This window comes from Carettochelys insculpta, chromosome 4, assembly GCF_033958435.1.
Source record: "Carettochelys insculpta isolate YL-2023 chromosome 4, ASM3395843v1, whole genome shotgun sequence".
Classification (NCBI taxonomy): domain Eukaryota; kingdom Metazoa; phylum Chordata; order Testudines; family Carettochelyidae; genus Carettochelys; species Carettochelys insculpta.
In genome coordinates, this window is record NC_134140.1 from 3009582 (window position 1) to 3022433 (window position 12852).

A 12852-nucleotide genomic window follows, 5' to 3' on the forward strand; every position below is an offset into this window, starting at 1 on the left:
GGTGGGAAGTACAGTCCCAAAGCGAAACGCCTGCAAGCTGCAAGGAAGCTTTTCCAACACACCCAAATAGTGACTCGACTCAAAGGTAGACCCCAAAATAAAATGCATAGTAAAAGGGCCCAAGAAGTGCCGCTGTGGCTAAAGAACAAAGAAAAAGGACCAGTTGGAGCAGCGGTTCCCAGCCTTTTCCAGACAGGGACCCTCACTGGCAATTCAGAAAGACTTGGTGACCCACGGCAATTCAAAGCTGAGGGTGGGAACAGGGCCATAATTAACGAATTTTGCACCTGTGGCAAGAATAGAAAATTGTGCCCCCTCATGTTTGTGTATTCATAGAAGCTATTTCATAGCAAAGGGGAAAATACATGGATAATAATAAAATAATAACCCTACATTTATTATAGCAACGAAGGGTCCTGTGGCACCTTATAGACTAACAGAAAAGTTTTGAGCATGAGCTTTCGTGAGCACAGACTCACTTCATCAGATGCTGGTCTTGGAAATCTGCAGGGCCAGGTATAAATAAGCCAGAGCAAGGGTGGGGATAACAAGGTTAGCTCAGTCAGCAAGGGTGAGGCTTACTACCAGCAGTTGATCTGGAGGTGTGAACACCAAGGGAGGGGAAGCTGCTTCTGTATTTAGCCAGCCATTTGCAGTCTTTGTTTAAGCCAGAGCTGAGGGCGTCGAATTTGCAGATGAATTGTAGCTCAGCAATTTCTCTTTGGAGTCTGGTCCTGAAATTTCTTTGCTGCAGGATAGCTACTTTTAAGTCTGCTACTGTGTGGCCTGGGAGATTGAAGTGCTCTCCTACGGGTTTTTGTATATTGCCATTTCTGATATCTGCTTTGTGTGCATTTATTCTTTTACGTAGAGAATGTCCAGTTTGTCCGATGTATATAGCAGAGGGGCATTGCTGGCACATGATGGCATAAATTATATTGGTAGATGTGCAGCTGAATGAACCCACGATGGTGTGGCTGATCTGGTTAGGTCCTGTAATGGTGTTGCTGGTGTAGATATGTGGGCAGAGCTGGCAACAAGGTTTGTTGCATGGATGGGTCCCTGAGTTAGAGTGACTGTGGTGCGGTGTATAGTTGCTGGTTAGGATTTGCTTCAGGTTGGCAGGTTGTCTGTGGGCAAGGACTGGTCTGCCTCCCAAGGCCTGTGAAAGTGGGGGATCATTGTCCAGGATGGGTTGTAAATCCCTGATGATGCGCTGCAGAGGTTTTAGCTGAGGACTGTAGGTGATGGCTGGTGGTGTTCTGTTGGTTTCTCTCTTGGGCTTGTCCTGTTGTAAGAGGCTTTATTATATTTATTTACATTTATTATAGTTAATTATTATTTTATTATAGTTGATTTGAGGTGTGGTGGGGGAAAGACCCTCATCCCCAAACTACTTCTCTCGCGCACCACACAGTCCCCCAGCTTAAACCCCGTACTCAGGCTGTGTCTACACTTGCATTCCTCTTTCGCAAGAGGCATGCAAATGAGGGAAATAGAAAATGCAAATGAGGTGCATATTTACATATCTGGTGTCTCATTTGCATATTCTTCTTTTGAAAGAAGAGAACCAGTATATATGCTGCTCTTTCAAAAGTAAACTCCATCGTCGAAAGAATCCTTCTTCCCTTTATTTAAGCGGAAGAAGGATTCTTTCGAAGATGGGGTTTACTTTTGATGGTTCTCTTATTTCAAAAGAAGAATATGCAAATGAGGCACCAAATATGCAAATTTGTACTCCATCTGCATTTTCGATTCACCTCATTTGCATACTTCTTTTGAAAGAGGAATGCAAGTGTAGACACACCCCAAGAGTCTATTAAGTGGCTTGCCTGGGATGGCTAGGAGTATCAAAGGTGGAGTCTTTGCAGTGCGCCTCTGTTGATAGAGAGAGCTGCTGGGTGTGGCAGCATTAAGGAGCTGCAAATGGCTTCTTCACAAGCCACGTGCAGCTCCAAGCTGCTGGCGACCCTAAACAAATCTCCCATAGGTTGGGAATCCTTGGGTTAGAGCCAACAAAGAACCCTTTGGAAGTTAAATTCTGTTGAGGAAACTAGACAGGAGCATACACCCTGGCCAGGGGAGTTGTAAAAGTATAATTAGGCTGCCCAAAAAAGGATTTGAAGACCAACTAGCCAAACACAAAAAATATCAGCAAAAAATATAGGTACATCAGAAGCGGGAGGACAGCTACACAACCACGCCACAAAAGCAATGTTAAAGGATTGCTCCAGGTAAATCCCTCCAGACCTATATTTCATTAGTGTGTTGCTTGTTCCCCCTTACAGGCCACCCTGCAAAGCCAGCTGGATGCCTTTTCTTACACTATTCCTTTCTTATTGCGTACGTAGGTATTTGCATCCCCTCCCCTCTGTGTGGCTGTGCTACACAATGCTTGAAATCCCTGTATTTCCCCACTGCTGGATTCTGCAGTGAAAATCTGGAGCGAAACCTCCCTCTTGACACCAGGGAGCACAGACCATAGCCCTTGTGCAAACTGACTACATATGTTGGCTGCAGCTACTGCTACAGGGAGGTTTTAGGAGATGGGAAAATCCTGTCACTTTGGTTGGACCAAGTGACCTCTAGTGGACACTGATGTCCTCATCTTGCATTTTCAGGGCAGATTTAGCCTGGCTGAAACAACCCGGCATCCAGTGGCACCTTACAGACTAACAAATTCATTAGGGCACAAGCTTTGGTGAGTTGCAGGCGTTGCTCACTCTGCCAGCTGCAAGAAGTGAGAGATTCAGCTAGCAGGGTTATATGCATGCAGACAGAGATGGAAGCGTTACAACTGAGTTAACGGGGTTAATTCACTCAGGGCAGGTGTGGCCCCACTTCCAACAGTGGCAAGAAGGTGAGAATACCTAAAGAGAAAATAACTTACTGTAATGAGAGAGCCATTCCCTGTCTCTAGTCAGACCCATTCTGATGGTGTCAAATTTGCATATGAATTCCAGCTCCATGCTTATGCCCTGATCAATGTATTAGTCTTTAAGGCACCGCTGGACTTCTGGCTGTTTTTGCTGAAACAGATTAACAGAGTAAACCTCTAACGAACACTTTAAAGACGAGCAATTTTACTTATCAGGCAACGAGCTTTCCTGGGTAAGACCCACTTCCTCATCACCTAGTAAACCCATGTGAATGTCTTTCAGGCTTACACCAGGCCACCGTGTGCTCACAGTGACAGGCACCTGGCATAGGGCTGGGCAGTCAGATTTCTGCAGCCAGCCCCAGTCTCAGAGTGTGTCTGTCGATAAGGGGTCACAGTCACCTGTTTGAATGAGTTCACTGTTATCCCAAAGAGAAGTCCCGCTGCTCTAAGGGGCTATGGGACCTCCCTGTTTTTACAGACCAGTCCAACGTGGCTATCCATCTGTGACTTTTCACTGTTATTGTAACCTGCTGGCCGTGCTCTCTTCAGCGGCTACAGGGCAGCTCCTGAGTTACAGGCAGCCAAGGTTAAAGCCTGCGTCCCATACATAGCTGCCCCAGAGCTAGAGGAAGGGGTTTTGCCTGGAAATAAATGAAGGCTTTGTTGGCCAGTTGCAACATCACAGATCTGTGCGTTAGCACCTTTCGATCTGACCCAGGCAGGGTGGAAATGAGTAAGATCTGGGCCACCTGGTCGATTGTTTGCAGAGAAAGTTGTTACTAGAGATTGAAAATCCAGCGTTGACGGGCGCAGAGGGGCAGAGGCCGTGTCAGTCAGCAGGCCAGCGGATGGGGCATGCAGGCAGGGGAAGTGGAGGCGGGCTGCTGGAGGGGTGGGGATGCCCATCCCTTGGTACTTACGCAGTTAGGCAACTTCAGGGAAGGACGGCGAGCCACAATTGGTTAAAAGACAGAAAACAAAGGGTTGGAATAAATGGTAAATTTTCACAATGGAGGGGGGTAGCTAGTGGTGTTCCCCAGGGCTCAGTCCTGGGACCGATCCTGTTCAACTTGTTCATCAATGATCTAGAAAATGAGGTAAGCAGTGAGGTGGCAAAGTTTGAAGATGACACCAAGTTGTTCAGGACAGTCAAAAGCAAAAGGGATTGTGAAGAACTACAAAAAGATCTCAGCAAACTGAGTGATTGGGCAGCAAAATGGCAAATGAAATTTAATGTGGGTAAGTGTAAGGTAATGCATGTTGGAAAAAATAACCCAAATTACACGTACTACATGATGGGGTCAAATTTAGCTACGACAGATCAGGAAAGGGATCTTGGAGTTATAGTGGATAGTTCTCTGAAGACATCCACGCAGTGTGCAGCGGCAGTTAGTAAGGCAAATAGGATGTTAGGAATTATTAAAAAAGGGATCGATAATAAGACAAAAGATATCATACTTCCCCTATATAAAACTATGGTACGCCCACATCTCGAGTACTGCGTGCAGATGTGGTCTCCTCACCTCAAAAAAGATATATTGGCATTAGAAAACATTCAGAAAAGGGCGACTAAGATGATTAGGGGCTTGGAAAGGGTCCCATATGGGGAGAGGCTAGAGAGACTGGGACTTTTCAGTTTGGAAAAGAGGCGATTGAGGGGCGATATGATAGAGGTATATAAAATCATGACTGGTGTGGAGAAAGTGAATATAGAAAAATTATTTACCTTTTCCCATAATACAAGAACTAGGGGACACCAAATGAAATTGATGGGTAGTAGGTTCAAAACTAATAAAAGGAAATTTTTCTTCACACAGCGCACAGTCAACCTGTGGAACTCCTTGCCCGAGGAGGCTGTGAAGGCCAGGACTCTATTAGGGTTTAAAAAAGAGCTTGATAAATTTTTGCAGGTCAGGTCCATAAATGGCTATTAGCCAGGGATAAAGTATGGTGCCCTAGCCTTCATAACAAGGGCAGGAGACGGATGGCAGGAGATAAATCACTTGTCTTCTGTTCTCCTTCTCTGGGGCACCTGGCATTGGCCACCGTCGGCAGATGGGATGCTGGGCTTGATGGACCTTTGGTCTGACCCAGTATGGCCATTCTTATGTTCTTATGTTCTTATGTTCTTAGAAAGCAAACATAGAAGCGAGGGGAGCAGCAGTGGGATGTGGAGCCTGTTAACTCCGGGGCCGTGTCCACACGGGGAAGGAAGGTGTGGCTGCGGCACAGGCAGGCTGACTTGTGGGCTCAGTAATCCGGCTAGCCAGGGTGGTGGGAGGTGTGAAGATGTGGCCCCATGGGCTCGGCACAGCTCAGCAGCTGTTTGCTGGGTAACATTGGAGGGCTGGGACACTGCGTGCCCACCCCGACGCTTCTGCCCCAGCCACTCCTGTGTTGCTTGCCTGCCCCCCGTAGAGGGATCTCAGGGCTGAGGGCAGTCGAGCTGAACGTATCAGAGCCAAGCGCTTAGGGTCTCAGCAGCTACTGCGCGGAGAAGGGCTCAGATGCCAGCCCAGCATGCTCCTAAGCAGAGAAGGTCTCAACCGCTAACCCAGCTATTCCAGCACCAGGTCCAGGGCAGCGTGCAGGTGTCACCCAGTGAAATTCTCCGGCCTGTGCCATGCCAGAAGTCAGACCAGCGGATCAGAGTGGAGCCATCTGGCCTCCCCACCTATTACATCTATGATTTCGCATGCACTGGCTTTGTGACGTGAGTTTCAGCTAACCCAGGAGGGGTGTCCTTCTTCAGCACAAGCGGTAGTGAGCAATCAGCCAGCAGCTCCTAATGAACAGCTAACGATTTGTTAAGTGTCCCTAGGCTGCCCTGGCATCAGAGGCCGACACAAATTGCAGCACTCCAGCTGGGTGGGGACGCTCACACGCTAAACAGACGAGGGAGCGGTGTTAGCCCCACCTTGCAGAGGGGTACGTGAAGCACGCGGGGCAAAGAAGGGACTTGCCCAAGGTTCTCCAGTAGGTCAGTGGCAGAGCTGGGAATAGCCCTCGGATCTCCTGAGTCCCAGCCTGGTGCCTTACCCGGAGCAGTGCGTAGTATGAGGTGTAAGGGAGGGTTTGAGCGAGGAGAGCACCTTTCCCAGGTGGGAAGGAGAGAACTCCAGGCCAAGGGACCACCTGGCAGGGAGCATGAAGGGGCCCAAGGAGATGTGTACAAAAGGCAGAGCAGGGTAGGAGGCTTGGCCGGGGGACAGCAGGAAGAGATGAGCACGAAGGAGCAGCAGGGGACGCCAGGAGCCCCTTGCAAATATTAGACCAGGCACGGGTAGGCGCCAATCTAGGGCAGGGCTCTGGGGCAGTAAATATCAGGGCAGTGCTCCTGCTGCTGGAGGACCCCACAGACACACTCCTGGCTGGTCAGCTGCAGGCAGGGACCAGGGCACACCAACCCACCGGGTTCCCCCTGAGCCCAGGTGCCAGGTGATGGGGATGGATCCGGCTCTCGCCTGCTCGTTGTACCGATGGGGGGGCCGATTGTGGCGTGACCGTTCCGTGGCGGAGAGGTGCTCCCTGCTTGGATGCTAACCCCGGCCTTGCTTCTCTGCGCAGTTCGCCCAGTATGCCGAGATTGTCAATTTCACCCTCCCCAATGGCACCAGCCGCAGCGGGCAGATCCTGGAAGTGGTGGGGACTAAAGCCATCGTGCAGGTGAGTGCTCCGTGGGCAGCACGCCCTTGCCCCCCGCACCCAGATCCTTGGAGTCTGTGAGGCCGCAAACCTGCCTCGTTGGCACCCACAGGTGCTCAAGGAACCCGCCCAAGGTGGAGACCCGCCGCAGGTAGAGAAGGGCCACCCCACCCTCAAGCTAGCCCAGTCTCCAGCCTGCTGTGGCCGGGGGAGGGACAGCCTGAATTCGGCACCTCTCCCCCAGCTGAAGGAACAGGCAGCCCAGATTCCCCGACCGCAGCTGGACTGGCCCAGCCCTGGGTGGGTATGGGGGTGTATGTGGGCCTTCACACCCCTGCACCTGAGCCTTGAGCCCCCTTGGTCCCATCCCTGCCATACGAATTTTGTCAAGTGCACCAACACAATGGTGATGTGGTAACAAAACTCATTCCGCACAGGGGTGGGAAAACGAAAGCGAGCCCTGCTTGCTGGCACAAACCCACGTGAGCGGAAAGCAGGAAATCTTCCTGCCGGACGCTTGTGCCAGAACTCGTCTTTAGTTCCACACACAGCGGGGCCAACAGCCACCGTGGGCCATGGAGCAAGGTGGATGGGGGGCCTGGATCTGTGCCCCAAAAGGGGTGGGGCTGAGGATGGGGGCCTAAGCACGCCCCCCGCCCCCCCCCAAGCCACACGGAGCAGCGCTACCGTGGGGTTTCAAAGGGATCCGGAACTGCCGCTGCCACAGTAGCAGGTGGCAGACAGAGCTCCAGGCCACTTTGACATGCTGGGCCCCTGTGCAACGGCCCCCTTTGCCTCTCCCCCACCTCCCGTCAGTGGGGCTGAACACACAAGAGCCAGAACCAGGGACAGAGGGGATGGCACCCACTCGTCCTGTGGCAGGCACCACTCTGTGGAACGCAAGGCTCTGACCCTTCCGGTGGCCTTTGTTGGCACCCCGTTTTGTCTGGTTTTTCCCCCCAAAAAACCCAAGGAAATACTCCCCAAGAACTTCATTAAAACACCTCCGGAAGTGGGACGAAGACAAGTGCTCCACAGTCAGGAAAGGCCACACTCAGCATTTCCTCTGGCGACCCGAACGCGCCCCCCCACCCCTTGCATGCAGCCACTGGGCTACAGTGGGGTGAGCACAGTTGGGGGTGGGCGCCTCCAGGGGCGTGCCATTTCCTAAGGGCGTGTTGTGCAATTGGCTGCTGGGTCTCAGGCTCATCCAGCTCGTTAAAACTGTTGGAATCTGTGCCTGGTTTTCGGTCTGTGTTCCCATTTCTACGCTGACTCCTCGCGCTTTTGCACGCTGCGGACCTATTGTCCGTCTGGAGGACATTTGACAGGCTGGAGGGGATCAGGGGCGGGCGCTCTGCCAATTGCAGAGATAAAAAGTGGAGCCTGATGTAAAAAGTTTGCTCCCCATGGGCACAGCCTGACCTTCCCACGGGCACAGCCTGTCCCCCGGTTCCCCCTGCATCACCTCATCTCCCCCTAAAAGGTCCTGGGGCTGCGGGCGTGTTTCTCTCTCCAGCGACCCCTGCTGGAGATTCCTGGAACTCCCATTCACAGACCACCCCGCCCCGACCCATTGCCCAGTCGGCAAACTCGGTGCATTGACAACCCCCCTTTTATCCCTCCCCCATGCAATACTGGCACAAAAGATTCCACCCTGTGAGATCCTTACTGGGGCGCTGATCCTGTGTGTGGATTCTGTGGGACCTGGGGGCACCCTGGGCCATCCACATGGATCTGCTTGCAAGACTGGGGCATGCTGGAATTGCAGCCTGTTGACAAGACCTCCACATGCAGCATCAGTCGTTGCAAAGAATTCAGGGTTGTGGGATCTCATCTGTTCCCTGAGCCTTAAAGAGCAGGGCCTCGACACAGGCCCAGGGCTGGGCAGCAGGCTGGACGGCGCACATGCTAAACTGGAGCCCTGTGTTCGGGGGCTGACCAGGGCGCCCCAGCTTGGCCAGGACTTCGTAGGGGGAAAATTAAACATTGTGATTTTCTTTGAAAGTGGCCTGACCTTTGGGAATGGGATGCTCCATCTTTTTCCTATCAGGCCACCTTCCTGCCGGCCTCTTCCCGCCGTCTTCACTAACGCCTCGAGCTCCGCCTCTTGGAACAAGGTGGCTGCGCAATTGACCTGCCTGGGACCTCTGCCGGCGAGCTGCCAAACTTCGCTCCTCCAAGGCTGCTGCCGAGCCCTTTGCAGCGCCCTCCTAATCCTATTAGGGAGTCAGCCTCCCCAAACCTGAGCCTTTTGCAGAAGCGGCTTAGGAAGGGCCTGACCCACACACATGCACCCAGCTAGGGGAGCCTTTTCCTTTCTCCCCCGTCCTTCCTGGCTGCTGCAGCTGCAGCTGTATGAATGAGCCAGCTTGAATGTGCTACATTCTTTCACAGTCCAGTCCTCTCCTAGGGGCCACAGGGCTCTAATCAAAGCCGCGGTCGGGAGGTTAATTAATACAAACGCCGGCAAATATTATACTAGTCAAAGTGCCTTTGGATTCCCTCCTTTGCTTGAGCAGGCGGCTCCGGCGGGATCTTGTTAGCACGTTGGGAGAAAACACAGGCCCTCAGCCACCTGACAGTTACCACCAGGGCTTTAATGAGCGCGTATTGTACTGCCTTTATGCTTGTTCCTGCAATTTAGAATTGCAGGGGTCTCCCAAGCGGCCTTCATGGAGCAAATCTCCATGGTAAAGCCGTTTGAAACAGGACTTTTTCTGCGCGGGCTGGCGTTCAAATGGAGCACTGCAGGGCTCTCTTAGAGAGCTGAGGAAATTGCATATAACTATCGGGGTGTGCGAGAGCCGTATGCTTGTGTAATGTATCCACGGCCCAGATCTGCTCCGGTGAACCCCTCTGACCCTGCCGAGTTCCTTGCAGAATCTGGGCCTGCATGTCGTGCTGCTGAACTTCCCAGCAGGGTACCTGGTCGGATAGCTGTTGAGACACGGGACATGCGAGCAACACATGTGCATTTTCTCCCATAACAGCTGATCCACTGAGCAGCTGGTGTGTCGTCTCTGGGTCCGATGGCAGAGCTGCGTGTGGCAGCCCTGGGGATTCGACTCCCCCCCGTGACCTGCACCCTGTGCATTTAAAGGAGCAGGATATTCTGACCTCCCCTCCCATTGCCCTTGTCTCAGACCATGCCGGGGGGTGGCTCCCTCTCTGATTGCTGTGGGTTCGGGTTTCGGTGCACTGAAGACACAGCTGGGGCTGGGGAGCAGTAATTAGTGCTCACATGGTGCCGAGCACACACACAGCTCTTTGCACGTGCACTCATGCACACACACACCCCCAACAGGTGCCTGGCTGATCACACTCATGCTGAATGGCCCCAGCGTGCAGGGGGCTGAGCTCCTCCACCAGGGAACAGCCCCGCACTCCAGTTCTGCTTTGGCTCCAGAGTGCCACCCAAACGCCACCTCCTGCAGCACCAGGACTTCTGCCTCAAGGTCTCTCCCCTAGCGCCGCCGAGGTCCTACGCGGCTGTGCTTGGGAGAGATGAGCTGGGGTCCCTCTCATTTTTTTCCAGACGGGAGGGGTGGAATAAATTGCACTTCATGCACCCAGGCGTGTGCAGCTGGAGCAACTCTCTGCTGCAAAGTCATTTTAACTAGAACTATTTCTCGGTAGAATAGACCCACGCTGCCGGCTGCGCACGGCTCTGGACGCGCCACTAATCAACTGAGCGGCACCTGATTCTCTCCTGGGCGGCCGCCCAAGTGCTCAGCTTGTCGGGAACACCGGGGATGGAGTTCCAGCCTCTGCCAAAACCCAAGGGACCACCCTGCTTTCTGGCCAGCGCAGAGCTCAGCTCCCAGAGTGCTGCCCTGTCCCTTGTGACGGTAGAGCTGCCGAGCAGCAACGCGCACGTGACCTTCTTTTGAGTCTGCATAGCTGCATCTGGGGGGAGGCTCTAGGTCAGATCAGCTCCACCACCGTCAGCTCCACCAGTGCACAGCACAAGTCAGGCAGCGACTCACTGGTCCGCGTCTGTGACCTGGCCACCTCCGCACTGGCCCCCTGAAGGATCTGCATCAGTTCCAGGGTTGCAGCTGGAAAGGGGAGCTCAGACCACAGAGCTTTGTGGCGTTAGCTCCAGAGGCCCACAGGCCAGTCCCCAGTGGTGGCCAAGATCACCAGCCATCGCGGAAGCTCGACCGTCGCGCGGGTAGAGTGTCCATAGGAGAGTCGTCTCTGCTCGTCAGCCCCATCGCTCCCCAGGCCGCCAGGGCCCAGGCGTGCGCAGAAAGGGGACAGAACTCTCACCAGAGTGCACCAGCAGCCGCGAGGTTCTACACTGAAGGGCGGGAGGGAGGTGACAGGTGTCAATGGAGGCGTTGCCGTGCCAGAAAGTAGCATCTAGTGCTCACCAGCCAGGTGGGTACTGGTCCCCCAGATCCACGTGCTGCTGCACTGAGGGACCATCTGGCATGTATACAGGCTGCACGCCTAGCCAAATATCTGGCACACTGAGACACACGTGTACAGTGTCTCTGTGTTGTGGAGTAAGGGCTCGGGCCAAAGGACAAACTCCCGATGACACGTTTTCCGGCAGGTCCTAAAAGAGCAGAGTTTTCTTAATCCCAAAGTCTCTTCCCTGCCTTCCCAGTCTCTCACTCTCGGGCTCTGTGGAGCATCTTTTCAACTTGCCCAGGTCACGGAACGTTGTCTCCTAGGGCAGAGTCTCCCAACCTTTTCAGGGGGCAGACCCCCAGCCGTTTGCAGATCCCAATCACTCCACAAACCTTTCCCAGACCCCCATCAAAGCCAATGCTAGCTGCGCACTTCATGAAATGAAAAAGGAAACCACAGCGTAGATTTTTCAAACAGCAATTAATAATATTATTGGAAGATATTTCATTTAAAAGTAATAATTGATCATAACTTTGCAATTTATTTAAAACCTTTTCTATGCTCATTTTAATTTATCTTTTATTTTTCCCAGGGACCCCTTGCAATACAGTCATGGACCCCCAGGGGTGCACAGACCCCAGGTTGGGAACCACTGGTCTAGAGGCCCTTCCCCTCTGTTCAGTTGGACTCCCCTGGCCCTTGAAAGCCGTTTGCCACTAATCCCAACGAATAGCCACTAATTCGATTCCTGTCCCCGGGTCTCTGCAGGTGTTTGAAGGAACATCTGGGATCGATGCGAAAAAGACATCCTGCGAGTTTACTGGGGACATCCTCCGGACACCTGTTTCCGAGGACATGCTAGGTAAGAGCCACAGAGAACAAATTCATCTCAGCACACAGAGCACAGTGAAAGAATATAACCAGCCACGAGTTACTGTGCTAGCAACAAGGGGCTGCCAGAGCCTTCTGCAGATTTTACACTTGCTATTTGTAACTTGCCTGCCTGAAGATTCCCCATTGTTTGCTCTGTACTTGCCATTGTTCCACCTGCCCTGAGATAGGGGTTGCAGGTTGTGTGACCCGACATCCCGATACCCTCAGGACCACCCCGATATTAGGGGTTTGTCTTCTATACATAACTATGCTCTTTGGTCTCTAGCACCCTAGCAGCAGGGGGAAGGGCTGTTACCAGATGTGCCTGTGGTTCTGGGGTGTGCTCGTTTATTTGGGGTTGCAGGGGGCGAGGTGAAAATTCTATCCGTGTGCTGCTTGGGTCACTCATGTTCCTAAGGAGCCTTTCTGCTCCCCTCTGCTCTTTCCCTCCCAGTGGAGCTATTCTGCACAGCCCAGGGTCCGCAGGGTTCAGTTCTTCCCAGGCTCGGGTGAACACACACACACACACACAAACGGCCAGAGCTCATCTGAGAGGACAGGTTAATCAGCACTTACAAGCTGACACCTTATGGCCGCGTCTACACGTGCATGCTACTTCGAAGTAGCGGCGCCAACTTCGAAATAGCGCCCGTCACGGCTACACATGTTGGGCGCTATTTCGAAGTTGAAATCGACGTTAGGTGGCGAGATGTCGAAGTCGCTAACCCCATGAGGGGATGGGAATAGCGCCCTACTTCGAAGTTGAACGTCAAAGTAGGACACGTGTAGACGATCCGCGTCCCGCAACATCGAAATAGCGGGGTCCGCCATGGCAGCCATCAGCTGAGGGGTTGAGAGACGCTCTCTCTCCAGCCCCTGCAGGGCTCTATGGTCACCGTGGGCAGCAGCCCTTAGCCCAGGGCTTCTGGCTGCTGCTGCGGCAGCTGGGGATCCATGCTGCATGCACAGGGTCTGCAACCAGTTGTCGGCTCTGTGGATCTTGTCTTGTTTAGTGCAACTGTGTCTGGGAGGGGCCCTTTAAGGGAGCGGCTTGCTGTTGAGTCCGCCCTGTGACCCTGTCTGCAGCTGTG

General features: G+C 53.1%; 1 protein-coding gene across 1 annotated transcript in view; it reads left to right on the forward strand.

Annotated features, from left to right (window-relative positions):
- The window catches only part of ATP6V1B1 (ATPase H+ transporting V1 subunit B1), a 73025-nt gene that overhangs the window by 35502 nt on the left and 24671 nt on the right, over positions 1-12852 (forward strand). Inside the window, exons 3-4 of the mRNA XM_074991644.1 lie at positions 6449-6547; positions 11657-11750. Of these exons, the coding sequence (XP_074847745.1) occupies positions 6449-6547; positions 11657-11750 (193 nt within the window). The remainder of the gene's footprint in view (positions 1-6448; positions 6548-11656; positions 11751-12852) is intronic.